Source organism: Urocampus carinirostris, chromosome 12 (assembly GCF_059441175.1).
Source record: "Urocampus carinirostris isolate Australia breed hairy pipefish chromosome 12, RoL_Ucar_1.0, whole genome shotgun sequence".
Classification (NCBI taxonomy): Eukaryota; Metazoa; Chordata; class Actinopteri; order Syngnathiformes; family Syngnathidae; genus Urocampus; species Urocampus carinirostris.
In genome coordinates, this window is record NC_142360.1 from 28,861,053 (window position 1) to 28,886,100 (window position 25,048).

General features: G+C 38.9%; 1 protein-coding gene across 1 annotated transcript in view; it reads right to left on the reverse strand.

Annotated features, from left to right (window-relative positions):
* The window catches only part of prrx1b (paired related homeobox 1b), a 39,957-nt gene extending 39,235 nt beyond the window's left edge, over positions 1-722 (reverse strand). Inside the window, exon 1 of the mRNA XM_088349254.1 lies at positions 226-722. Coding sequence (XP_088205380.1) covers positions 226-466 — 241 coding nt within the window. The 5' untranslated portion in view covers positions 467-722. The remainder of the gene's footprint in view (positions 1-225) is intronic.
* Positions 723-25,048: the final 24,326 nt, after the last annotated feature.

Sequence of the window (25,048 nt, forward strand, 5' to 3'; positions counted from 1 at the left end):
AGAGAAGAAAAGGATTTGTAAAATGTATTGGATAGGGGTAGGGAAAATAAGCATCGTCTTCGGACATGTTATGTAACATTATTTTGTTGTTGACTCGTTGTTTTTGTCCTGTTTTTATTTTAACGTTCAAAGTTTTTATTCATTCATTCATTCTGGAGAGGGACGAAAATGGCGCTTTCTACGTATGCAGGTTTGCGTTCGATTCGGGGCAAAAGTGTCACTTACTGTCCTGTTGGTTGGTGTCACTCCCACTGGTCAATCCCGGAGATTCCAGCAAACTTCTGGCGGCTTCCCCGATGCTCTCGTCGACCTGGTTCCCCACCATTTCGGCCGACTCTTCCAAATCCAACAAGTGGCTTACCGAGAAGTTCTTTTTGGCTTGCAAGTTGTCCAGGTTGGACGCCATGGGACTCTCCAGGCGATTGGATATCGAGGCGTGCCTGTCCATTGTATAACTGGAAGTCATGACGCAATATCGAATCGGGACGATCGAGAAGGTTTCAAAACAAATAGATCCGTTTCTTCTCGGAGTCAACGGCTCATGTCGGAAAAAATCCAAAGTTAGGGCTCGGAGAAACGCTTTCTGCCGGTTTTCGGTGTATCCATGCGGCGGCGGCGGCGGTGTTTGAAAAGAAAATAGGGTGAGAGAGACTTGCTAGCTTAAGCACATCTGAATTGTCTTTGCCGTGAGCATGGGAAGGGCCCCTGCTTCCCTGATGACGACCAGATGCTCAAAGTGTGTCCTTTCAAAGTTTGCTCAACTTCAAGTAATACGAGGAAAGGGAGCCCCCCCAACCCCAGACCCCGTCTCTCTCTCTTTCTCTCCCTCCCGCTCTCTTTTCCCCTCTAGCCACCCCAGTCACAGGAGCCCCATAATTACGCGGCATCGCATGGGTCTGACTTTTTACAGGCGCCTCTGAAAGAAGTCACCTCCTCCTTTGCAACAGAATTAACAATCAGGACCATCAAGACTCCTGGCCTTACTGCTTCTAAGGCTGGAAAATCCTAATGAGGGTGAAGGTAGCATGCTAAAGGGACATTGTGTTTGATTTAGCGCCTCCTAGCGGTGAAAAAAAATCCTCATTTGTTGAAACTAGAAGGCAATGTTCCCTGTAATCTTCCAGGGGTCTGAGCGTTCACACAAAGTCGGCGAGCAACGCTTGAAACTACAGTGAGCAACAGCAATCCCATATGTGGCAACTGAGTCGTTATCAAACATGTCCAAAACTTGGCATCACGTTACATTTTGCTGAGTTTCCGGCAAGGCAAAATTATTTTTCACTTTTGAATGAATTTACTCATGTACTATTGCAAAGGTTGTACAGCCTTCAAACATCATTTGTTTTTACAATTCATTTACAAGATTTCCATTTCTTTTTTTTCCTGGTATCTTTTGTCGCATAATACTAACATGTATGGGGGCTGATTTAGTCGGTTGCACGATACAGATCTGTATTTAATTACATTTTTTTAGTGGAAGTTCAATGTTGGCAACAAGATTGACTTGGTATAATTGGGAATTATTTGACTGCAACTTTTTCTTTTTTTTTCCCCTGTTTTTTCTATTTTCTTTAAATTCCTTTAAAAAATCTTGTGTTCATTTTTTCCTGGCTGTTACATTTTTCTTGGTTTTTGTTCTCTATTACATTTGTTCCTTTATTTGTATATTTTATTTTCTTCTGGCTTTTTTTTCTGATTTTTTCCTGCTCTTTTTTTCTCTTTTTCTGTCCTTTTGTTTCTTTTCTTTCTCAGCTTTTCACTACTTTTTCATTTTGTTTTTTTTTCTTTATAGTTCTATTTCCCTCCTTCCTTTAAGTCATTTTGTGCACAATTTTACATAATAAATGGTCGTGTAGGGATTAAAGAAGAAAAAAACTCTGAAGAGCCGTTTGGGACCCGAAGGAGCCGGTTCTTTTTAGTGAGCCGAGCCGAAGAAGCCGGTTCCAGAAAAACTCTTTACTTTACTCAACTTCGTTCTACTTTGACCTTGACCTCAAAATACCGCATTTAGGACACAACGTCGGGGGAACCCGTGTAGTTTTACCTTCATGCACTGTAACTTTGACTTAATTCGCTTTTTATATAGCAATTTCGAGTCCTCATTTTTGTGAGCTGGCTAGATTTTCTTGTGAGCGGAAAAGCTCTGGGCAGTGCGCAATTGCGCACACACGCAGCTTAGAGGGAACATTGCTAGAAGGGCTGTGCGCCAGTATATAATTCTACTTGCTTGTAAAAGATTGTGATTCCGGTAAACTTCTAGCCTGAGAGGGGAGAATGTTTTTCTGGGAAAGCTGCCGAGTCAGCAAAACCAGCAGCCTTCACATCTGGGATAACCTACCTGACTGCCTTGTGTTGATCTTTAATGTCATTTGTCACAAGCCAGTGACGGAGACAGGACCCAATAGCGTTCATTTTTATTACGAAAGAAAGCAGTGCTTGCTTCCACGATCCGATGATTGTCGGACACGGGTAGCTGATGGTAGGAACGCGGAAGTGGCACTTCCGTGTCGAGCAAGGATAGTCGTGGGCGGCGGAAAAGCTGATCGATAGCCGGGACGGGGGAGCAAGGGCGGTAACGAGTCCAGAAGAAAGGTCGGCAACAACTATCAGGCAGGAAACAGGGCAAAACAGGTCGATGGACGGAAGACCAGTGCAGAAACGGGTCCAGAAACAGGTCTGGTATCAAGCAGGAGAAAACAGGGCAGGAGATTGTCAGAAGGTACAGAGCTTGCCTAGCAAAAGCGTAGGTTCGCAGGACGGTCCGACACCATCCTTCTGAAAGCCGGGAGTTTAAAAAGGGTCAGGGAACCAATCAGCGACCAGGGCTATTGGCGCCAACGGGGCAGCCGCAGGTACCCCGAATCAGTAATCATGACAGTCATTCTGTCCTGGGAGAGTGGAGTGTTATTATGGGACAGCTGCTGAGTCAGCAAAACCAAAGGTTCTGACTTGACTTTTTAAACATTTTACAAAAAAAAAAAGGTCAACCCTTCTAACTGACTGCAAGACATTGTGTTGAAATTAAAAGTTGTTCTGGCCCTTGAAAAGGGGAATGTCTTTCTGGAAAACTGCCGAGTCAGCAAAACTAAAAGGGTCAGGTTTTTGTAGGATTTTATCCTCTAGAGTGACCTACCTGATTGAGTCTGAAAGATTGTGATCCTGGTGCCACCAAAAAAAATCACCTCCTCTTTTGCAACCAAACTAATCGTCTGTACCACTGCTTCTCAGCCTGGCACAGCTGAAAGGCCAATGAGGGTTAAAGTAGCATGTTAAAGGGACATTGTGTATTATTTAGCGCCTCCTAGTGATGAAAAACCACATTTATTTGTATATTCCTTAATCACAAAATGTCTCAGGGGTTTGCACAGGACACAATGACATCACCCCCTGATCTAATAGATCTAATAGATGCATGGACAGATAGATACTATGTTCATCACCGTAGGGAAATTCACACTTCCAGCAGTATCCTTGTTTGAAAAATAAAATGATAAAATAAAAGATATAGAATACAAATATACCCAATATAACGTGTTGATATAGAGTATTTAAATAGTGCTACTGCTAATGTGGGGGTGGGGTTTAATTTGGGCTTTTACTCCCCCGGGTGGAGTTAAAGAGCCTGAGGCATGAGGAAGAAGTGATCTCTTCAGTCTGTCCGTGGAACAAGAAGAGATTTAAACACTTTCTATGAGGTTGCAGATCTTATCCCAGGGGGCAGAGTATTGCACAGCACCGGGGCCCGTATGGAGAAAGCTATCGAGCCTGCATATTTCCTCTTGGCTCTTGGAGTTACAGGCAGACGAGATTTTCTGAGCGGAGGCTCTGTGTAGGAACATTGGGGGAAATCAAATGAGAGGTAAGAGGGGCCCAGTCCATGCAAACAGTTTTATATAAGTAAAAGTCACATCTTAAGTGGACCCGGAGCCAGTGCAAGTTAGCTAATATAAGTTATATTGTTTCTTGTCTTAGTGAAAGGTTTTACTGCAGTCTGTAAAACTAGAATGGCTGTGAGCCATTAGAGCATCACCTGCTTTGAGATCTGATTGCTTGTCAAATATTTTGATCCTAGCCAAAATTGTCCCGGCCAGAGAGAGTAGACTGTCTTTCTGGGAAAGTTGCGGTGTCAGCAAAACCAAAAATGCTGAGTCAGCTTTTTGGGGCAAGTTTTTTTTTTTTTTTTTTTTTTACAAAAAAAGGTCCCTCTAGCTGTCTGCAAGGCATTGTGTTGAAATAACTTGTTGTTCTGTTCTGGAAGAGGGGAATGTCTTTTTGAAAAAAAAATGCTTTGTCAGCAAAACCAAAAGTGCTGAGTCAATTTTGGGGGCATTTTTCACATATACGTCAACCCTTCTTAATGTCCTCAAGACATTGTGTGAATCTATCTATCTATCTATCTATCTCTATATTTATCCATCCATCTATCTCTATATCTATCCATCCATCTATCCATCTATCTATCTTGGTCATATCCCTCAAGAGGGGTGACCGATAGCAAGACAAACACATACAATAACAAAGAAAATAAAAGGGAAAAAATAGCAAAAAACACAATTTTTTTGGGACCATGGCCAACCCAAATGCCCAAACACCCAAACAAGTTAGGAACCTCGGCACCCAAGTTGGTCATGCTTTCGTCCCTCCAGATGAAACGGGACACAAGAAAGCGGCCATGTCACTTGGGTCAGGGTGACACAACACACACTTCTGTTCTGACAGCTTTCACTGGTTTACCCCTGCCGCATCATACGGGTGCCCTGCCCATCCCTTAGAACGAGCCCAAACATCCCACTATCCTTTTACAGAAAAAAATGCCAAAACAGCTGCCTTTTCTTTTCTGACTCAGCAGCTTTCCCAGAAAGACATTCTACTCTCTCACGACCAGAACGAATACAAAAACACCATATTTCACAGGCAGTCAGGTAGGTTACCCTAGATGTGAACAATACACAAACAGATGACTCAGATTTTTTTTTCTGACTCAGCATTTTTCCCCAGAAAGACATTTCAGTCTCCCAGGACCAGAACGACATTAATTATCAACAACATATTTTACAGGCAGTCAGGTAGCTTACCCTAGAGGTGAACAATGCACAAACAGCTGACTCAGAACTTTTTTTTATTTTCTAACTCGGCTTTTTTTCTGAGAAAGACATTTCAGTCTTCCAGTAAAAGAAGGACATTGAATATCAACACCATATTTTACAGGCAGTCATGTAGGTTCCCCTAGATGTAAAAAATACCAGAACAGCTGCCTTTTCTTTTCTGACTCAGCGGCTTTCCCAGAAAGACATTCTATTCTCACAGGACCAGAACGACATTGAATATCAACACCATCTTTTAAAGGCAGTCATGTGGGATCCCCTATTTGTGAAAAACGCCAAAACAGCTGCCTTTTCTTTTCTGACTCAGCATTTTTCCCCAGAAAAAAAACATTTCAGTCTCCCAGGACCAGAACAACATTGAATTTCAACACCATCTTCTACAGGCAGTCAGGTAAGTTACCCTAGATGTAAACAATGCACAAACAGCTGCCTTTTATTTTTTGACTCACCAGCTTTCCCAGAAAGACATTCTCAGGACTAGAAGGACATTGAATATCAACACTATCCTTTACAGGCAGTCATGTAGGTTCCCCTATTTGTGAAAAACGCCAAAACAGCTGCCTTTTCTTTTCTGACTCAGCATTTTTCCCCAGAAAAAACATTTCAGTCTCCCAGGACCAGAACGACATTGAATATCAACACTATCTTCTACAGGAAGTCAGGTAAGTCACCCTAGATGTGAACAATGCACAAACAGCTGCATTTTCTCTTCTGACTCAGCAGCTTTCCCAGAAAGACATTCTATTCTCTCAGGCCCACAACGACATTGAATATCAACACCATCTTTTGCAGGCAGTCATGTAGGTTCCCCTGGATGTGACAAATGCACAAACAGCTGCATTTTCTCTTCTGACTCAGCAGCTTTCCCAGAAAGACATTCTATTCTCTCAGGACTAGAAGGACATTGAATATCAACACCATCTTTTGCAGGCAGTCATGTAGGTTCCCCTGGATGTGACAAATGCCAAAACAGCTGCCTTTTCTCTGTTGACTCAGCAGCTTTCACAGAAAGACATTCTATTCTCTCAGGACCAGAAGGACATTGAATATCAACACTATCCTTTACAGGCAGTCATGTAGGTTCCCCTATTTGTGAAAAACGCCAAAACAGCTGCCTTTTCTTTTCTGACTCAGCATTTTTCCCCAGAAAAAACATTTCAGTCTCCCAGGACCAGAACGACATTGAATTTCAACACCATCTTCTACAGGCAGTCAGGTAAGTTACCCTAGATGTAAACAATGCACAAACAGCTGCCTTTTATTTTTTGACTCACCAGCTTTCCCAGAAAGACATTCTATTCTCTCAGGACCAGAAGGACATTGAATATCAACACTATCCTTTACAGGCAGTCATGTAGGTTCCCCTATTTGTGAAAAACGCCAAAACAGCTGCCTTTTCTTTTCTGACTCAGCATTTTTCCCCAGAAAAAACATTTCAGTCTCCCAGGACCAGAACGACATTGAATATCAACACTATCTTCTACAGGAAGTCAGGTAAGTCACCCTAGATGTGAACAATGCACAAACAGCTGCATTTTCTTTTCTGACTCAGCTTTCCCAGAAAGACATTCTATTCTCTCAGGACCAGAACGACATTGAATATCAACACCATATTTTAAAGGCAGTCATGTGGGATCCCCTATTTGTGAAAAACGCTAAAACAGCTGCATTATCTCTTCTGACTCAGCAGCTTTCCCAGAAAGACATTCTATTCTCTCAGGCCCACAACGACATTGAATATCAACACCATCTTTTAAAGGCAGTCATGTAGGATCCCCTATTTGTGAAAAACGCTAAAACAGCTGCATTTTCTCTTCTGACTCAGCAGCTTTCCCAGAAAGACATTCTACTCTCTCAGAACACGTTTGGCAAGGATCCCAACATTTAACAAGCGATCAGGTAGGTCACTCTAGACTCTAGAGTCTAGAGGAAGGACCCTGTAAAAGGAAAAATGCTACCAAAAACTGGTTTTGGCGTCTCAAAGCGCTCTTAGACATTCCGGTTTAGTGTATCGTCGCCGATGGAGGGGAGCGTAGTCGTGGATGTGTTCTAGAGGAGGGGGGCGTTCCCGAACCAGGACTCGGGACTGTGAGCCGCCTCCCTGGTATCCCCTGGGTTCCTGCCCCCAATCCGGGAAAAGAGTACTCCGTGCCATCAAAGAAAAGCCGATTGAATCCAGATGTCTTTCTCTCCTTCTTTCCGCGTAATTGATGAAGGCAGCGAGCGCACTAGACTTTTTCATCATTAGTTTTCCTCCCAAATTCCATTTTCCGGCCTACGAGTCCATTTCGCTGCCAACGTCTGTGAAGAAGGGGGGGATGATGGGAGGGGGGGGGGGGGATTACCATGCGTCAAAGGCAAAATATGACCCTCTCGGGCCCCTTTCTTTCTTTCGCTGGATGTGAAGAAACCAGTGGGATTTCTGTGTGAACCCAACGAAATATTTTCGTGACATAAGCGGCGAAAAGTCGGTCGGGGATTTTGTTTCGGTAACGGGGTCTCGGGACCGATGTTCCCTGTAATTTTCCTTACGGGTCCGAGCGTTCACACAAAGTCGGTGAGCAACGCTTGAAACAACAGTGAGCAACAGCAATCCCAAGTGTGGCAACAAGGTCATTATCAAACATGTCCAAAACTTGACATCATGTTACATTTTGCTGAGTTTCCGGCAATGCAAAATTATTTTCACTTTTGAATGAATTAACTTATGTACTATTGCAAAGGTTGCAGGGCCTACAAACGCCATTTGTTTTTACAATTCTTTCACAAGATGTTCATTTCTTTTTATTTCCTGCTATATTTTGTCGCATAATATTAACATTTTTGGGGGCTTATTTCGTCGGTTGCACGATACAAAACTGTATTTAATCATATTTTTTAGTGGAAGTACAATGTTGGCAACAAGATTCACTTGATACAATTGGAAATTATTTGAATGCAACACAAACTTTTTCTTCTTTTTCCCTGTTTTTTTCCATTTTTTTTAAATTCCTTTAAAAAATCTCATTGTGTTTATTTTTTTCAAGCTGTTACTTTTTTCTTTTTGTTCTCTATTTACTTTTTTTCTTTCTTTTCTTTTTTCTGGCTTTTTTCTAAATGTTTCCTTCTTTTTTACTCTTCCTTTTTTCTCAGCTTTTCACTATTTTTTCATTTTGGTATTTTTTTTCTTTTTTGTTCTATTTCCCCCCCCTTCCTTTAATTCATTTTGTGCACAATTTTACATCATATTTGGTCGTGTAGAAGAGAAAAAAACCTGAAGAGCCGTTTAGGACCCGAAAGAGCCGGTTCTTTTTAGTGAGCCGAGCCGAAGAAGCCGGTTCCCGAAAAACTCTACTGACTTTACTCAACCTTGTTCTACTTCGACATTCACTTCAAAATACCGCATTTAGGACACAACGTCAGGGGAACCCGTGTATTTTTACCTTCATGCACTGTAACTTTGACTTAATTCGCTTCTTAATTAGCAATTTCCAGCCCTGATTTTTGTGAGCTGGCTAGAATTTCTTGTGCGCGGAAAAGCTCTGGCCCATAGAGGGAACAATGCTCGGAACCCCTTTTTTTTCGTCACCGTTATTAGCGGTCAAAAGCAGTGCGTTACGTACAGGGTTGGGTAGGGTTACTTTAACTGGATTACTTTCAATTTCTTTTGGATTACTCCAATACCAGATATGCTAATAAAAGACAAAATAAACTAAATATGAATAAAATGACTCAATTTAGTGCAGGCTTGGGGAGCAACGGAACACATGGAACGGCAAAAATGATGTTGGCAAGCTGTTTAGATTTATTTTCATTTTGTTTCTGTCGCATTTTATGTTAGTTTTGCCGGAGATCAAAGAGATCAAAGCCAGAAGAGAAAGCTTACCACGTGTTGTGAGTCATTATTTTATTCATATATAGTTTCTAATTTGACTTTCCTAAAAGATGCAGCCAAAAGAAGCTCGTCTGACAACATTGTTGATATGTGGGTCAAACCTGAGGCGTGAGGGATTTTATACATTTGACTATAAAGGATTTTGTACGATCAAATACAAATGACATTTAATGCAAAAGATATTCACTGGCTGAGCTGTGGGGCAGGTCAGTGCAACCGAGTGGAGAATGATAATCAGCACTTCTCGACGCAGAGGGGCCCTGATGACGTAGAAGCGTTCGGGGAAGTTTTGACCATTTCAGATATCGAGGCGAGGTGGTGGACCCCACGTGGGGGCTTTCCTTGCACGCCCATGGGAGGAGCCGGCACACCAGCTTGCGGAAAAAACGTGGGCCGAGAGAAGGAAGCGAGAAGATCGAGAGAGGAGGCTTGACGGACACTCGAGCGACACTAATTCGGCCATATATTCGATGGAGTTCATTTTTTCATCAAGAAACAAGCGCGCATTGTTAGGCGAATGTAGGTTGTGTTTGGTTAATGGAGTCAGATAACTAGTTCGAACAATTTGGTAAACGCTACATTTTAATATTAAATTCTTAACAGGCGACAGTCAAAAGTCCCAGCCAAGTTTCTGACGCCTGAACTCAACACGGCATCGCCAAACGCCATATATTGAGTCTGGTCTTCGTGGAAATAAAGACAATTTGGGGCCAATCACTGCTTGATATCGACAATACAATCCAACCAAGCATATTGATTGAAAGAAAATGAAGAAAAAAAAGGGGGAAATTAAGAATATAAAGAAATGAAAAGTCAAAGAGAGAAAAAAGCCAGAGAAAAGAGGAAAACAGAAAAGGGAAAAAGTGAGAAAATAAATCAAAAAGAAAAAAAGAAAAACGAAAAGTGTCACAAGGGAAAAAAGCAATAGTTAAAATGAACAAAGGTTATAATGTGTTCTCATTTTTTTCTGTCCTTCTGTTTTAAAAAAGAAATATACCGCAGGTTGGCAGCAAGATGTCAACCAATAATGTCGGCTTCCTCTAGGCGAGGATCATCTAATGACAAAAAAAAAATGCAGATTTGCGTGATAGTTCATGAAGTTTGACTTATTATTTAAAGAGTACATGTTTGATTATTTTTGATTGGATTTTTTTTTCACCACCAGGAGTCGCTAAGTAATAGTCCCTATAAGAAACTGGTGTCAAACATGCGGCTCACGGGCTGGATCAGGCCTGCCAAGGGTTTTAATCTGGCCTGTGAATAGACACCCAAAAGAAGCGCAGGAGGAAAATGAGCTGCAGTTTGAAATATATTCTCCAGGCACCACTCGCAAAGCAACCGGAGATCTATTACTTTTTTTCTCTTTCTTTCTCTTTCTCTTTCTGACTTCCCTTCTTTATTTTTCTCTCTCATTTTCACGCTCTCTTTTTCTCTCTCTCTCTTCTTCTCTTTCCTTTCCCCCTCTGTCACTCTATTTCTCTTTCTCTCTCGTTTGTTATCTATCATGTTCTCTCTTTTTCACTCTCTCTATTCTCTCTCTCTTGCTTGTTTTCCCTCTCCTCTCTCTCTTATTCAATCTCTCTCTCCTTCTCTTTCATTTTCTCTCTTGTTTTCTCTCTTTCTCTCACCCTCTCTGTTTTCTCTTTCTCTCTTTTTCTCCTTCTCTTTGTCCCTGTCTTTTTTCTCTCTATTTCTCACTTGTTTTCCCTCTCCTTCCCTCTCTCTTTTTCACTCTCTCTATTCCCTCTCTCTTGCTTGTTTTCCCTCTCCGCTCTCTCTTATTCAATCTCTCTCTCCTTCTCTTTCATTTTCTCTCTTGTTTTCTCTCTTTCTCTCACCCTCTCTGTTTTCTCTTTCTCGCTTTTTCTCCTTCTCTTTGTCCCTGTCTTTTTTCTCTCTATTTCTCACTTGTTTTCCCTCTCCTTCCCTCTCTCTTTTTCACTCTCTCTATTCCCTCTCTCTTGCTTGTTTTCCCTCTCCGCTCTCTCTTATTCAATCTCTCTCTCCTTCTCTTTCATTTCTCTCTTGTTTTCTCTCTTTCTCTCACCCTCTCTGTTTTCTCTTTCTCTCTTTTTCTCCTTCTGTTTGTCACTTTCTTTTTTCTCTCTTTTTCTCCCTTGTTTTCCCTCTCCTTCCCTCTCTCTTATTCTCTCTCATGTTCTCTCTCTCGTCAACTCTCTCTCTTTGTCCCTCCCTGTTTTCTCTCTCTCTGTTCTGTTTCTGTTCCTCTCTCTTTCTCCCTCTTTGTCATTCTTTTTATTCTCTTGTTTGATTTCTCCTACTCTTGCTCTTATTTTCTCTCTCTCCTTTTCTTTCACGTTCTCTCTTGTGTTTATCTCTTTTTCTCACTCTGTCTGTTCTCTTTCTATGTTCTGTCTCTGAGAAATCACATCGCGTCATTCTGATTTGATGTTGTTGCATTAATTGATAGGTAACGGTTACATTTCACACCTAGGCCTTCATCAATGTTCTACTTCAGGCATCTATCTTGAGCGCTCATTTTTTACTACACAATACAGCGACATCTAGTGGTCAAATATTATACACTGTCCATTTGATGACACAAAATACATCTCCAATCAGACTCATATGTCTTACAGATGAACGAGCATTAAACAACATCTGCTGCCGTGCTCGGATTGTAAAAGAAATACATTTCATGTCCGATTCAAGTCAAACTTGGCCATTTATCATTAACATTCTACTCAATCCTGATGTATGCTTGCCATTTAAACCAGGGGGTGTCCAAACTTCTGAGAAAGCTGGGGGCCAGATTTGGTAAGCTGGAAATGCGTGAGGGCCCACTATTCAGCCTGGCATTCTATGAACACTCTTTCATGAATTCACCATTCGTCAGAGGTTTGCAGTGCTCGGCGATGAAGGATTTTATACATTTGACTATAAAGGATTTTATACGATTAAATACATAGTTACATTTATCGAGTGCAATGAAGATTTTCACCGAGTAGGCTGAAGTTTAATGACAGGTCACGCTGATCCGAATGCGGAATGTTTTGGCTGGGGAATTTTGATAACAGGACTCTGACGGGGGGACGGCAGGCGATGTTTGGAGCACAAGGCCCTGATGACGTAGAAACGCTCTGCTGTTTTGAGTTTCTCCAGACGTCGAGGCGAGGGGGTGGACCCCACGTGGGGGGTTTCCTGGCACGCCCATGGGAGGAGCCGGCACACCAGCTTGCGGAAAAAAATTTGGGCAGAGGAAGAAAGGAAGAAGATCGAGAGAGGAGGCTTGACAGGGAGTCGAGCGACACTAATTCGGCTAATTCGATGGAGTTCACTTAGCTAAATTATTTAAGAAATTAAATCTGCCCTCGTGTGGAAATGCCGGTCTCTTGTTCATTTTTCCATTAAGAAACGAGCGTGCATTGTTAGGAGAATGCAGGTTGTGTTTGGTTAATGGAATCAGATAATTAATTCGAACATTTTGGTAAACGCTACATTTTGATATTAAATTCCTGACAGCGATCAGACTTCGTAGCTCGCCTTTGTAGTATTTTCAGTTGACTGGCAGGGTTTCATGAAAAAGGGACGCTGCTTCACATTTTCACAGCGTTAATTTCCAGCTAGCCTTTTGTAGTCGGGCAGCGCCTCTTGATAACATATTCTCTAAAAACAGACGCAGTCTTTTGGCAAATTAGGGGAACGCAGTTGTTTCGGATTACGGTGAAAAAAATACTTCCATTTTCGCTCGTCCTGGAAGTGGCGTCCCTCGTGGTCACCTTTCATTTTTTTTTTTTAATCCAAATGAAAAAGGAGCGCTGGATTTTCTGCCCTTTTTTTCTCTTCTTCTCTTTAAGGGCAAACCGGGGAACTCTGACCTCTCCGAGGTATCCGATTTCATGATCCGTCCTCATTTCCGAGTTGATTTGCGAGGAAACCAATGGTTGAGCGACACAAGACGCGGTCCGAGAAGACAAAAGAAGCAAAGTCACTTTAAGAAAATCAACTCAACGCTAATGAGTACAGAGCTATGGTCCACAATTGGATTTTTGTTTGTTATTGCTATAGATCAGGGGTGGACCACTATTTGGATTTCAGGGCCACAAACGAGGCCGAGGGCCTCATCCTGGAGACCGATGCCATTTTTTGTTCATTTAGGAATAAATGTACATGCAGAAATTTAAATGTTATATCTGTTTTTAAATAGCTTAGTTTCATCAAATTGCTTTTGAAACGCTCACAATTAAAGCAGAATTATATATGATTTTTGGAGTATTTCTGTAGTAGTATTTATGCAGTAAATTTGAAGTATTTCCAAAGTGGATGTTTTTTGTAGTATATCTGTAGTAGGTTTGTAATGTTTCCGCAGTGGTATTTGGTAATATTTTCATAGTAGTATTTTTGTAGCTATTCTGTAGTAATTCCATTGTGGAACTTTGTATTTTTGTAATATTTCCATAGTAGTATTTTTGTAGTATTTTTGTATAGTTCCATTGTGGAATTTCGTAGGGTACCTGTCATATTTTTGTAGTATTTCTGTAGTATTTTTAAAGTAATTGCAAAGTGGATTTTTGTTGTTGTATATTTGTAGTATGTTTGTAATGTTTCTGCAGTAGTATTTTTGTAATATTTCCATAGTAGTATTTTTGGAGTAATTTTGTAGTAATTCCATTGTAAAATTTTGTAGGATACCGGTCATATTTTTGTAGTATTACTATGGTTGTATTTTTGTAGTATTTCCATAGTAGTATTTCTGTAGTATTTTTCAAGTATTTCCATAGTGGATTTTTTGTTGTATATTTGTAGTATGTTTGTAATGTTTCTGCAGTAGTATTTTTGTAATATTTTCATAGTGGTATTTTTGTAGTATTTTTGTAGTAATTCCATTGTGGAATTTCGTAGGATAACTGTCATATTATTGTAGTATTACTCTGGTTGTATTTTGTAGTAGTTCCATAGTAGTATTTCTGTAGTATTTTTAAAGTATTTCCATAGTGGATTTTTTTGTTGTATATTTGTAGTATGTTTGTAATGTTTCTGCAGTAGTATTTTTGTAATATTTCTATAGTGGTATTTTTGTAGTATTTTTGTAGTAATTCCATTTTGGAATTTCGTAGGATACCTGTCATATTATTGTAGTATTACGCTGGTTGTATTTTGTAGTATTTCCATAGTAGTATTTATGTAGTATTTTTAAAGTATTTCCATAGTGGATTTTTTTGTTGTATATTTGTAGTATGTTTGTAATGTTTCTGCAGTAGTATTTTTGTAATATTTCTATAGTGGTATTTTTGTAGTAGTTTTGTAGTAATTCCATTGTGGAATTTCGTAGGATACCTGTCATATTATTGTAGTATTACTCTGGTTGTATTTTGTAGAAGTTCCATAGTAGTATTTCTGTAGTGTTTTGAAGTATTTCCATAGTGGAATTTTCTGTTGTATATTTGTAGTATGTTTGTAATGTTTCTACAGCAGTATTTTTTTTAATATTTCCAAAGTATAATTTTTGCAGTATATCTGTGGTATTTACTCAGCATTACTGGAGTTGTAATTCTCAAGTATCTTTGCAGTATTTCTGTGGTATTTTTGCATTATTACCATTGTAGAATCTTTGTAGCATATTAGTAGTATTTTAGTAGCATTTTTGTTTCAATATTTTTGTAGTAGTGTTGTTGTAGTTCTGCTGTAATATATCTTCAGTAGTATTTTTGTATTACGGTACTGTATAACTGTAGTGGTGTATTTGTAGTATTTGTGTACAAGTGTTTTTGATGTATTTTACAGCAGTGTTTTTGTCGTATTTCTTTTATAATATTTGTATTATAATATTACTGTAGTGGTATTTTTTTAGTATTTGTGTGACAATGTTTTTGAAGTATTTCAAAGTAGTTTTTTTGTAGTATTTCTGTAAATGTTTGGGAAGTATTTTCATAGTAGTATTTTAATGGTAATTTTCAATTATTTCTGTGGTTGTACATTTGTAGTATTCCTGTTGTAATATTTCTGTAATTGTATTTTTGTAGTATAGTATTACTGAAGTCGTAGTTTTGTAGTATTACTATAGATGTGTTTTTCAGAATGAAAGCAAAATAATATACGAGGTCCCTGTTTGTACATTTACAGTACATTTGATATTAATTTTTGATTATTTTTGTAGTATTCGTTTAGTACACAGGTGTCAAACAGGCGGCCCGCGGGCCAGATCAGGCCTGCTAAGGGATTGAATCTGGCCCGCGAGACAACACTCAGAGAAGCGCAAGAGAAAAACAAGCTGAAGGTTGAAATGTGTCAGCTTGATGTTGCCAAAGCCAGGTGCCTTGAACAAAGACACTGTTCTTGTATTTCTTTTTCTTTCTCTCTCTCTCTTTCTTTTCCACCCCTTTTCTCCCACTCTCTGTCTCTGTCTCTTTCCCTCTCTTTTTCTCTTCCTTTGTTTCTCTTTGTTTCTTTCACTCTCTGTGTCTTTCTAACTTATTCTGCTCTAACTTCCTTTTTTCCTTTTCTCTCTTTTCTCTTTCTCTCTTCCTACCCTTCGTGCTTTCTTTTCTCTTTTCTCTCCTTCTGTCTTTCTTTTTCTCTTTGGATTTCTTTCTTCCTCTCCCTTTCTTTTGATCTCTTTTGTTTCTCACGCTCTCTCCCTCTCTCTCTTTTTCTTTTTTTGTCCTGCCCTCTCTCCTTTACCCTCCCTCTTCCTCTTATTTCTTTATCTCTCTTTTTCTTTCTCTTTAATCTCCTAGTCCGGCCCCTGACAGAATGTTTGTTCTATCGCGTGGCCCCCCGAGTTAAGATGAGTTTGACACCCCTGGTTTAGTAGTATTCTTACACACAACGTTTTTTTATCAGTAGTTCTTCACGTACTATTATATATATTGTAGTATTTCGACCGTTTTCGTTCGGCGGGCCGGAGGAAAAAGCCCGGCGTGTGGCCCGCGTGCCGTAGTTTTCCCACCCTCGCCATGTCTTGTTGTGGAAACGGTGGAGAAAACGGAGCGTGGCTGCTTTTTGTCCACATTTTAACTTTGCAACTAATTGCTTTTACGGCGTCAGAGCGCCAGATGTGACCGGCAACCTTTCAACTCATTAAGCGCAAAGAAAATAGTTTTAACGAGCAAAAGCGGGGCCCCTTCGGTTCCTCGTGTCCAAATTCCGCATACAATTACCTTCCACGATTGGCTTTGACACAACGCCGTGAAGAAAATGCAGTACTGTGTCCTCAAATTGTAGTATTTGAAGTTCCAAAAAAAGGAATTTTACGCCGATATCAGTATGCGTTAAAAGTAATGCATTTCATTTACGGATTTAACAAAGTATTGGATAGTATAACTGTCGTATTTTTGGAAAATTACTCTGGTTGTATTTTTGTAGTATTTTCATAGTAGTTTTTCTGTAGTATTTTTCAAGTGTTTCCATAGTGGAGTTTTTTGATGTATATTTGTAGTATTTTTGTAATATTTTCATAGTATTTTTGGAGTATTTTTGTAGTAATTCCATTGTGGAACTTTGTAGGATACCTGTCATATTTTTGGAGTATTTCCATAGTAGTATTTCTGTAGTATTTTTAAAGTATTTCCATAGAGGAGTTTTTTGATGTATATTTGTAGTATGTTTGTAATGTTTCTGGAGTAGTATTTTTGTAATATTTTCATAGTATATGTGGAGTATCTATGTATTAATTCTATTATGTAACTTTGTAGGATACCTGTAATAATTTTGTAGTATTACTCTGGTTGTATTTCTGTAGTATTTTTAAAGTATTTCCATAGTGGAGTTTTTTGATGTATATTTGTAGTACGTTTGTAATGTTTCTGCAGTAGTATTTTTGTAATATTTTCATGGTAGTATTTTTGTAGTAATTCCATTGTGGAATTTTGTAGGATACCTGTCATATTTTTGGAGTATTTCCATAGTAGTATTTCCATAGTGGATTTTTTTTGTTGTATATTTGTAGTACGTTTGTAATGTTTCTGGAGTAGTATTTTTGTAATATTTTCATGGGAGTAGTTTTGTAGTAATTCCATTGTGGAATTTTGTAGGATACCTGTCATATTTTTGTAGTATTTCCATAGTAGTATTTCTGTAGTATTTTTAAAGTATTTCCATAGTGGATTTTTTTGTTGTATATTTGTAGTATGTTTGTAATGTTTCTGCAGTAGTATTTTTGTAATATTTTCATAGTATATGTGGAGTATCTATGTATTAATTCTATTATGTAACTTTGTAGGATACCTGTAATCATTTTGTAGTATTACTCTGGTTGTATTTCTGTAGTATTTTTAAAGTATTTCCATAGTGGATTTTTTGTTGTATATATATATGTATTTGTAGTACGTTTGTAATGTTTCTGCAGTAGTATTTTTGTCATATTTCCACAGTAGTATTTTTGGAGTAATTCCATTGTGGAATTTCATAGGATACCTGTCATATTTTTGTAGTGTTACTCTGGTTGTATTTTTGTAGTAGTTCCATAGTAGTATTTCTGTAGTATTTTTAAAGTATTTCCATAGCGGAGTTTTTTTATGTATATTTGTAGTATGTTTGTAATGTTTCTGCGGTTGTATTTTTGTAATATTTTTATAGTATTTTTGGAGTATTTTTGTAGTAATTCCTTTGTGGAACTTTGTAGGATACCTGTCATATTTTTGGAGTATTTCCATAGTAGTATTTTTAAAGTATTTCCATAGTGGATTTTTTTGTTGTATATTTGCAGTATGTTTGTAATGTTTCTGCAGTAGTATTTTTGTAATATTTTCATAGTATTTTTGTAGTAATTCCATTGTGGAATTTTGTAGGATACCTGTCATATTTCTGGAGTATTACTCTGGTTGTATTTTTGTTGTTCTTCCATAGTAGTATTTCTGCAGTATTTTTGAAGTATTTCCATAGTGAACTTTTTGTTGTATATTCGTAGTATATTTGTAATGTTTCTGCAGTAGTATTTTTGTAATATTTCCATAGTAGTATTTTTGTAGTAATTCCATTGTGGAATTTTGTAGGATACCTTTCATATTTTTGGGATATTACTCTGGTTGTATTTTTGAAGTATTTCCATAGTGGAGTTTTTTTTTATGTATATTTGCAGTACGTTTGTGATGTTTCTGCAGTAGTATTTTTGTAGGAATTCCATTGTGGAATTTTGGAGGATACCTGTCATATTTTTGGAGTATTACTCTGGTTTTATTTTTGTTGTAGTTACATAGTAGTATTTCTGTAGTATATTTGAAGTATTTCCATAGTGGAATTTTCTGTTGTTTATTTGTAGTATGTTTGTAAGGTTTCTGCAGTAGTATTTTTGTAATATTTCCGTAGTAGTATTTTTCTCACATTTCACGCAGCCCTTATTCTCATTTTCTTTGGGTGTAGTAGCAAATATGTGCTGGTTTTCAGGATTGCTCCGGTAAACTCCATCTTGAATGGTCCAAAAAATATGTGACGTGAAGAATATGCAAAATATGTGAAAACGGCAACAGGTGTGCTCTAGGCTTAGAGGAATTACAAAAGATAGACACAATCATGCAAATATGTCGCAAAATAAAACATTTAGTCTCGAAATTAACCGCTTTGGCATATATCCTCTACTGGTGTGATGAAAAAATACTAAATACTCCAAAACAGACGCCGATTGTAGTAAACAGTGATTGCACACGGCTCATTTCTGCTTGAAGATCTTGGAACTTTGCCTACCGTGTTGCTGGGGGACTTGTGATTGTTTGGTCCGAGTTGCAATCTTCGAGCTCCAAAAGCTGCCGTTAGTGTGTGTTCCTTTTTTTCCTTTCACTACCGTTTAAGTAGTAAATTGTGCCTTTTCATTTGTGTTTTTCGCCGCGTGTCTTGCAATTGGAATATTATGGATAGGATATCTCTCCGTTAGTGTCGCGGTTGCCACTTTTAGTTGTTGTGGTTCATCAGCTTGGCGTTGATTGTCCGGGTTAGCCTCCTTTAGCAGTGGATAGCCGGATAGCCTAACACAGGGGTCGGGAATCTTTTTGACTCAAAGAGCCATAAAAGCAAAATATATTAATTTGATTTTGGGAAAGAGCCACACCATATATTATGAGACAAATTTACTAAATTGCTAAACCCGCGCCCCAGACAAAAGCTTAGTCTTCAGCACATTTATTTTTGATGATTTGATTAAAAATTATGAAAAAAGAATAATGCCAGAGCCCGTGTCCCAAAATCAACAGACATACCACTTTAAACTTGTCTTTTTCTTGCGATTACTCAAGATCGGTTAAACTCATTTTGACCCTTTTTTTCACACATATTGGTTTCAAAACCAGATGCAAGCAGTTATTTTGTAAAAACGTCACAACATTCTGCAAATAGGGAGCCTGATGTGCTTACCTTTGGCGCAGAGGGCGTAGGGAGAGAGATGGGTGGGAGTGCTTGCACTTTTTGCATAGTTCCACCCATCCTTCCCACTCAACCAATCAAATGACTAAGTTCTTTTCTGGTGTTTTGCCGTATTTACAGTTTGTTCTGTGGATTTCATCATGAGGTATCTGAACACTGAACACAGATTAAATAGTGAGCTTTTATATAAAGGATTCTTTAGCGTTGTACAGCCAAGACGAGTTTTATTTGTGTGTTTTTTTGTGTGACACATTCCAAAGCTTATGATTGATGCCGACCTCATATTCTGTATTGTCCTGTCTTTTTCCGACTGCCTGCCTGGTGGTGATACGAAGGAGAAGGACGATTTGAGATGAGTCAGCGGACCAGTGTCTGACCTGAAGCATGTGAACGCCTGCATGGACCAGCTGGCAGAGATGGGAAGCTGCGTCGTGGCCGTCATAGACTTTCTGGACTAGTTTACAGGCTGGGGGCATCGCTGCTGTCATGTACTTTCCGGACAAATTTTCAACATGTTACCTAGTGTTTAATGTGTTTGTGTACTATAATGCTAAATGTAATTCACCCTGGTCGTCCTGAAAGGGGGATACCACTTGTGAGGTCCCTTCTCAAGGTTTCTCTTATCTCCTCACACTGAGGTTTTGAGTTGTTCCTTGCCCGCATGTTGGTTTGAGATCAGGTCATTGTAATCCTGTGCAGTCCTTTGAGACATTTTTGTGATTAAGGGCTGTATAAAAAAATTTGACTTGACTTGACACCTTGGCTGTAAATTGTAGTAAAAAACGTGCCCTGTATATTCTGCGAAGTACTGCTTCGTAATTCAGTTTTGGTTTGGCTTTGCGTGAACAGGATTAAAGGCTCAAGTTTTGAACGAGATGGAGAAAATTTGCATGCGATCAAATTTGTCTCTGAGCCACAGGTACTCATAGAAAGAGCCATATATGGCTCACGAGCCATAGGTTCCCGACCCCTGGCCTAACAAGTCCATTGGTATATTCCCGTCGAGATTGTTTTTGTTGGCGCATCAGTTTTTCGTTGTCGGTTTCTGGGTAGCCTGGCTGCCTATTGTGTGCTTTTGGTTGGCCACCCTTCAGTTTTTCTGCCGACCGGTCCCGTTATCCCTTTTCTAGCCTACCGTGTCCTAGCTGGGTTAGCCCCCATTATCTTCTTGTGTGTATTTTTTGCCAGTTGGCCTCAATTTGGCTGCTCACCATTTGTTGTACCCTTGCTGCACCCACCTGCGACACAAGCAAAGTTCCCTGTAATTTTCCACGGGTCTGAGCGTTCACTCAAAGTCGGTGAGCAACGCTTGAAACAACAGTGAGCAACGGCAACCCCAAGTGTGGCAACTAAATCATTATCAAACATGTCCAAAACTTGAAATCAAGTTACATTTTGCTGAGTTTCCAGCAATGCAAATTTATTTTTCTCTTTTGAATGAATTGACTCATGTACGATTGCTAAGGTTGTACGGCCTACAGACGTCGTTTTGTTCTTACAATTCTTTCACAAGATATCCATTTCTTTTGTTCCTGGTATCTTTTGTCGCATAATTATAACATTTTTGCGGACTTATTGAGTGGGTTGTAAGATACAGAACTGTACTTAACATTTTTTACCTCTAAGCTGCGCGCGTGCGCAATTGCGCACTGCTCACACATTCTCAGTGCACAAGAAAATCTAGCCAGCGCACAAAAATGAGGGCTCAAAATTGCTAATTAAGAAGCGACTTAAGTCAAAGTTACAGTGCATGAAGGTAAAAATACACGGGTTCCCCTGACGCTGTATTGGTATTTTGAAGTCTATGTCAAAGTAGAACGAAGTTGAGTAAAGTCAGTAGAGTTTTTCAAAAACTGGCTTCTTCGGCTCGGCTCACTAAAAGGAGTCCTACACGGCTCTTCAGGTTGTTTTTGCTTCTTTAATCCCAAAATGACCAAATATTATGTAAAATGATGCACAACATGACTTAAAGGGAGGGGGGAATAGAACAAAAAAGAAAAAAAATAACAAAATGAAAAAGTTGTGAAAAGCTGAGAAAAAAAGAAACAAAAGGAAGAGAAAAAAGAAGGAAACATTCTGAAAAAAGCCAGAAAAAAAAAGAAAGAAATGTAGGAAAAAAAAGTAAATAGAGAACAAAAAGAAAAAAGTAACAGCTCAAAAAAAATAAACACAATGAGATTTTTTTTAAAGGAATTTTTAAAAAAGTAGAAAAAAAACACAGAAAAAAGAAGAAAAAGTTTGTGTTGCATTCAAATCATTTCCAATGATATCAAGTGAATCATGTTGCCAACATTGTACTTCCACTAAAAAATGTGATTAAGTACAGTTCTGTATCTTACAACCGACTAAATAAGCCCCCCAAAATGTTAATATTATGCGACAAAATATATCAGGAAATAAAAAGAAATGGATATCTTGTGAAAGAATTGTAAGAACAAACGACGTTTGAAGGCCCTGCCACCTTTGCAATCGTACATGAGTCAATTCATTCAAAAGAGAAAAATAATTTTGCATTGCCGGAAACTCAGCAAAATGTAACGTGATGTCAAGTTTCGGACATGTTTGATAATAACTCAGTTGCCACACTTGGGATTGCCGTTGCTCACTGTTGTTTCAAGCGTTGCTCACCGACTTTGTGTGAACGATCAGACCCCTGCAAAATGACAGGGAACATTGCTTGGGGCCATGATGAAAATCATTTATTGGCAATATAAACTTCGAACAATACACCAAAATGAAATGGACACGGTGAATTAATATGAATGCTAAATGATTTGAATCATAATTATCAACGCAGTGCCGTGAGTAAAAATGGATGAGATCAAATCTAAAGTCCTTTCATATGTCATCTACAACTGGAGTGATTACTCAATGGATTCAGGCTTATTAGTACTACGAGTTTTACTAGTACAGAAAAGGTTAAAGACCACTGGTGTAAGGGCGATTCTTTTTCGGTGTCATGATTTTTGAAAAAAAATCAGATGTTTCACGTTTTTATGACACTAAGAAATACATCGTGGTTAAAGTCAGGGATGGATACAATTATAATTATAGCTTGTTTTCTTAAACAGTGTCTCTGAATGTTTTCCACCCTGCCATTTCTTGACAAACGTTTTTCTTTTTGTAATGTTTTATGAACACATCAGTAATATATGAAGTTCAACCTGTCAACCTGTACGTTTGTACAAAGTACGTTGATGATGCATTTTAAGACGTGTACGACGTACGAGAAAATCTCTACAAAAAAACACAAATTTGTCAATTAGGGGTACCATCCGGTATACACCGACGATCACGAAACAGCAAATCAATCGAGTCAAACGAGTTGGCCGCGGTAGCCTCTATCTTGGTATCGTTTTTCTCCGTTGCAAACGAAGCGAGCGGTTTGATGCTACTGTGCGCATGCGTCTGCCGCCTGGGGATTTCCCATCATGCATCATTCCTTGGTAGTTGTGTAGTGAAAGGAAGTCCGTCTCTTTTTAGAGAACCGGCTTTTTCGGCTCAACTCATTTAAGAGAGCCGGCTCTCAAACGGCTCACTTGCTTTGATGCATTATATTACGAATTATTAGGTTGTATAAAGAAGTTTAGAAAAAAAAGGAAGTATAAAAGGAGAAAATGAAAAAAGACAGGTTTGTGGTTATCCCTTTCATCAGTATATTACCAACAATAATTTAATGAAGAAAATGAATTCATTATTTCAAATATTCTACCTAATTATATCTGCATGTATTTTTTCCTTCAACAGTGAACATCCAAGCTACTTATTTTTTGAACTTTTTTTTATAATAAACCTCATTCATGTCGAGCAACTCAGTATCTCACAACAAAATGTTAATTAACAATATATATGATATAACGAAACAGATGTACAATATAACATGTTAAACTACATAAATAAACACGTTTGGAAAAAAAAATATGGTGTAAGATTATTTTGTATTTTGTAAGGGAAAATACGACAGTTTGTAAGGGCATGGAGCCCTGTAGCGCGTCAGGTATGATGTTGCTATTATAATATTCATAATATAGAATAAAATTTGTATTATTCTCATTCTTCGACCTCCAGAAAATCACCCTAAGACGATTTCTAATGCTGTAACACAATGTCTTAAGTCTATTTGCAGGGCAGACATGATTGATTTTATGAAATAGGCTGCTGGTGCCCTCTAGCGGGTAAATAAGAAACTGCGTTTAGTGTGTGAACTACGTAATACTGTACAGTATACCGGTAACAGTACTGCTTCTCAATGTAATTACTCCAATCAAATCCAAATTTATTTGTAAAAAAAGTGCTATATGAAAACTGTGTACAATAAGGAAATACAATTGTACCCTTTCCATCCATCCAACAACCCAAAACACCAAATGCACATACACATACTATGTTTAAAATAAAATGAAAGCAAAATCATCCAAATAAAACAAACACCACTATGTCACGACACAGACTCACCATGTGAGGAAAGGCACCTGAGGAAGTCTCATCCACACTGATAGGAATGGCAGAAGATGGCTGCTTAAAGATTAAAAAAGTACCGGGCCTAAAATTGAACCTTGGGGAACCCCGCATTTAACTATGGGTTCTGGACGTATATGCATCCATACTTCCTAAGAAAGGTCGGTCTGTGAAGTCGGAATAAAAAGAGTTGAAAACTGTCCTAGAAAATGCCCACCAGGTTTCTGATTCTATTTCATAAAATGTGGCGATCTACTGCGTCAAATGCAGTACTCAGATCCAGTAGCACCGGGGCTTCAAATGGATTAAAATCCATATTGAACCTGATTTAATATAAAGTATATAAAAGAGCAGTCTCTGTAATGTGATCGATCCTAAAACAAGACTGTAGTTTCTCTAAGATATTTTTTCCCTTTAAAAAAAAATAATACAGTTGCATGAAAACCAGTTTTTCTAAAATCTTCCATAAAAACAGCAAGTTGGACATTGGACAGTAATTGTTAAAGATGCTCGAAATCAACATGCAGGCCAGACGTTGATTTTATGTCAGAGGCCGAGGGCCCGGATGGAAGTTGACCATGGGCCACAATTCTCCCGTGGGCCAGACTTTGAACATTCCTGTTTTAGAGGTTCATAATATTTAAGGTGACACACATACAAATAGGGCAGCACGGCGGCGCAGTGGTTAGGGCATGTGCGGCACAGTTCATGTCTTGGGAACCTCCTGCGTGGGTTCAAATCCAGCTCCAGACTTCCTGTGCGGAGTTTGTATGTTCTCCCCGTGCTTACGTGGGTTCCCTCCCACATTCCCAAAAACATGCATGTCAGGTGAATTGGCTGGTCCAAATTGTCCCTAGGTGTGAATGAGCGAGTGAGTTGTCTATCCCTGTGTGCCCTGCGATTGGCTGGCAACCAGGTCAGGGTGTCCCCTGCCCACTGCCCAATGATTGCTGGGATGGGCTCCAGCGCCCCCGCGACCCTACTGAGGATAAGCGGTGTAGCTAATGAGATGAGACACATACATAGTCAATGAAGTTGGAATCATGTGCACTAAATTATTAAAGGGAATGTATGGACGAAGCGGTAGTGGGCCATCAGGGCCTTCAAGATCTTCTCTGTTGGTCTAAAAAAATATCCCAATCACGTAATGTTCATGAAATTTTGTCCAAGCCAGACTCCTAAACCCAGATTTTGTTTTAGAACCAATTCTATCCAACTGGGCTGTTAATATGGCTCTCTATTGTTGTGCAAGTTACTAAAAATAGTAATTAGTTTCAGTTACTTAATTTAAAATGTA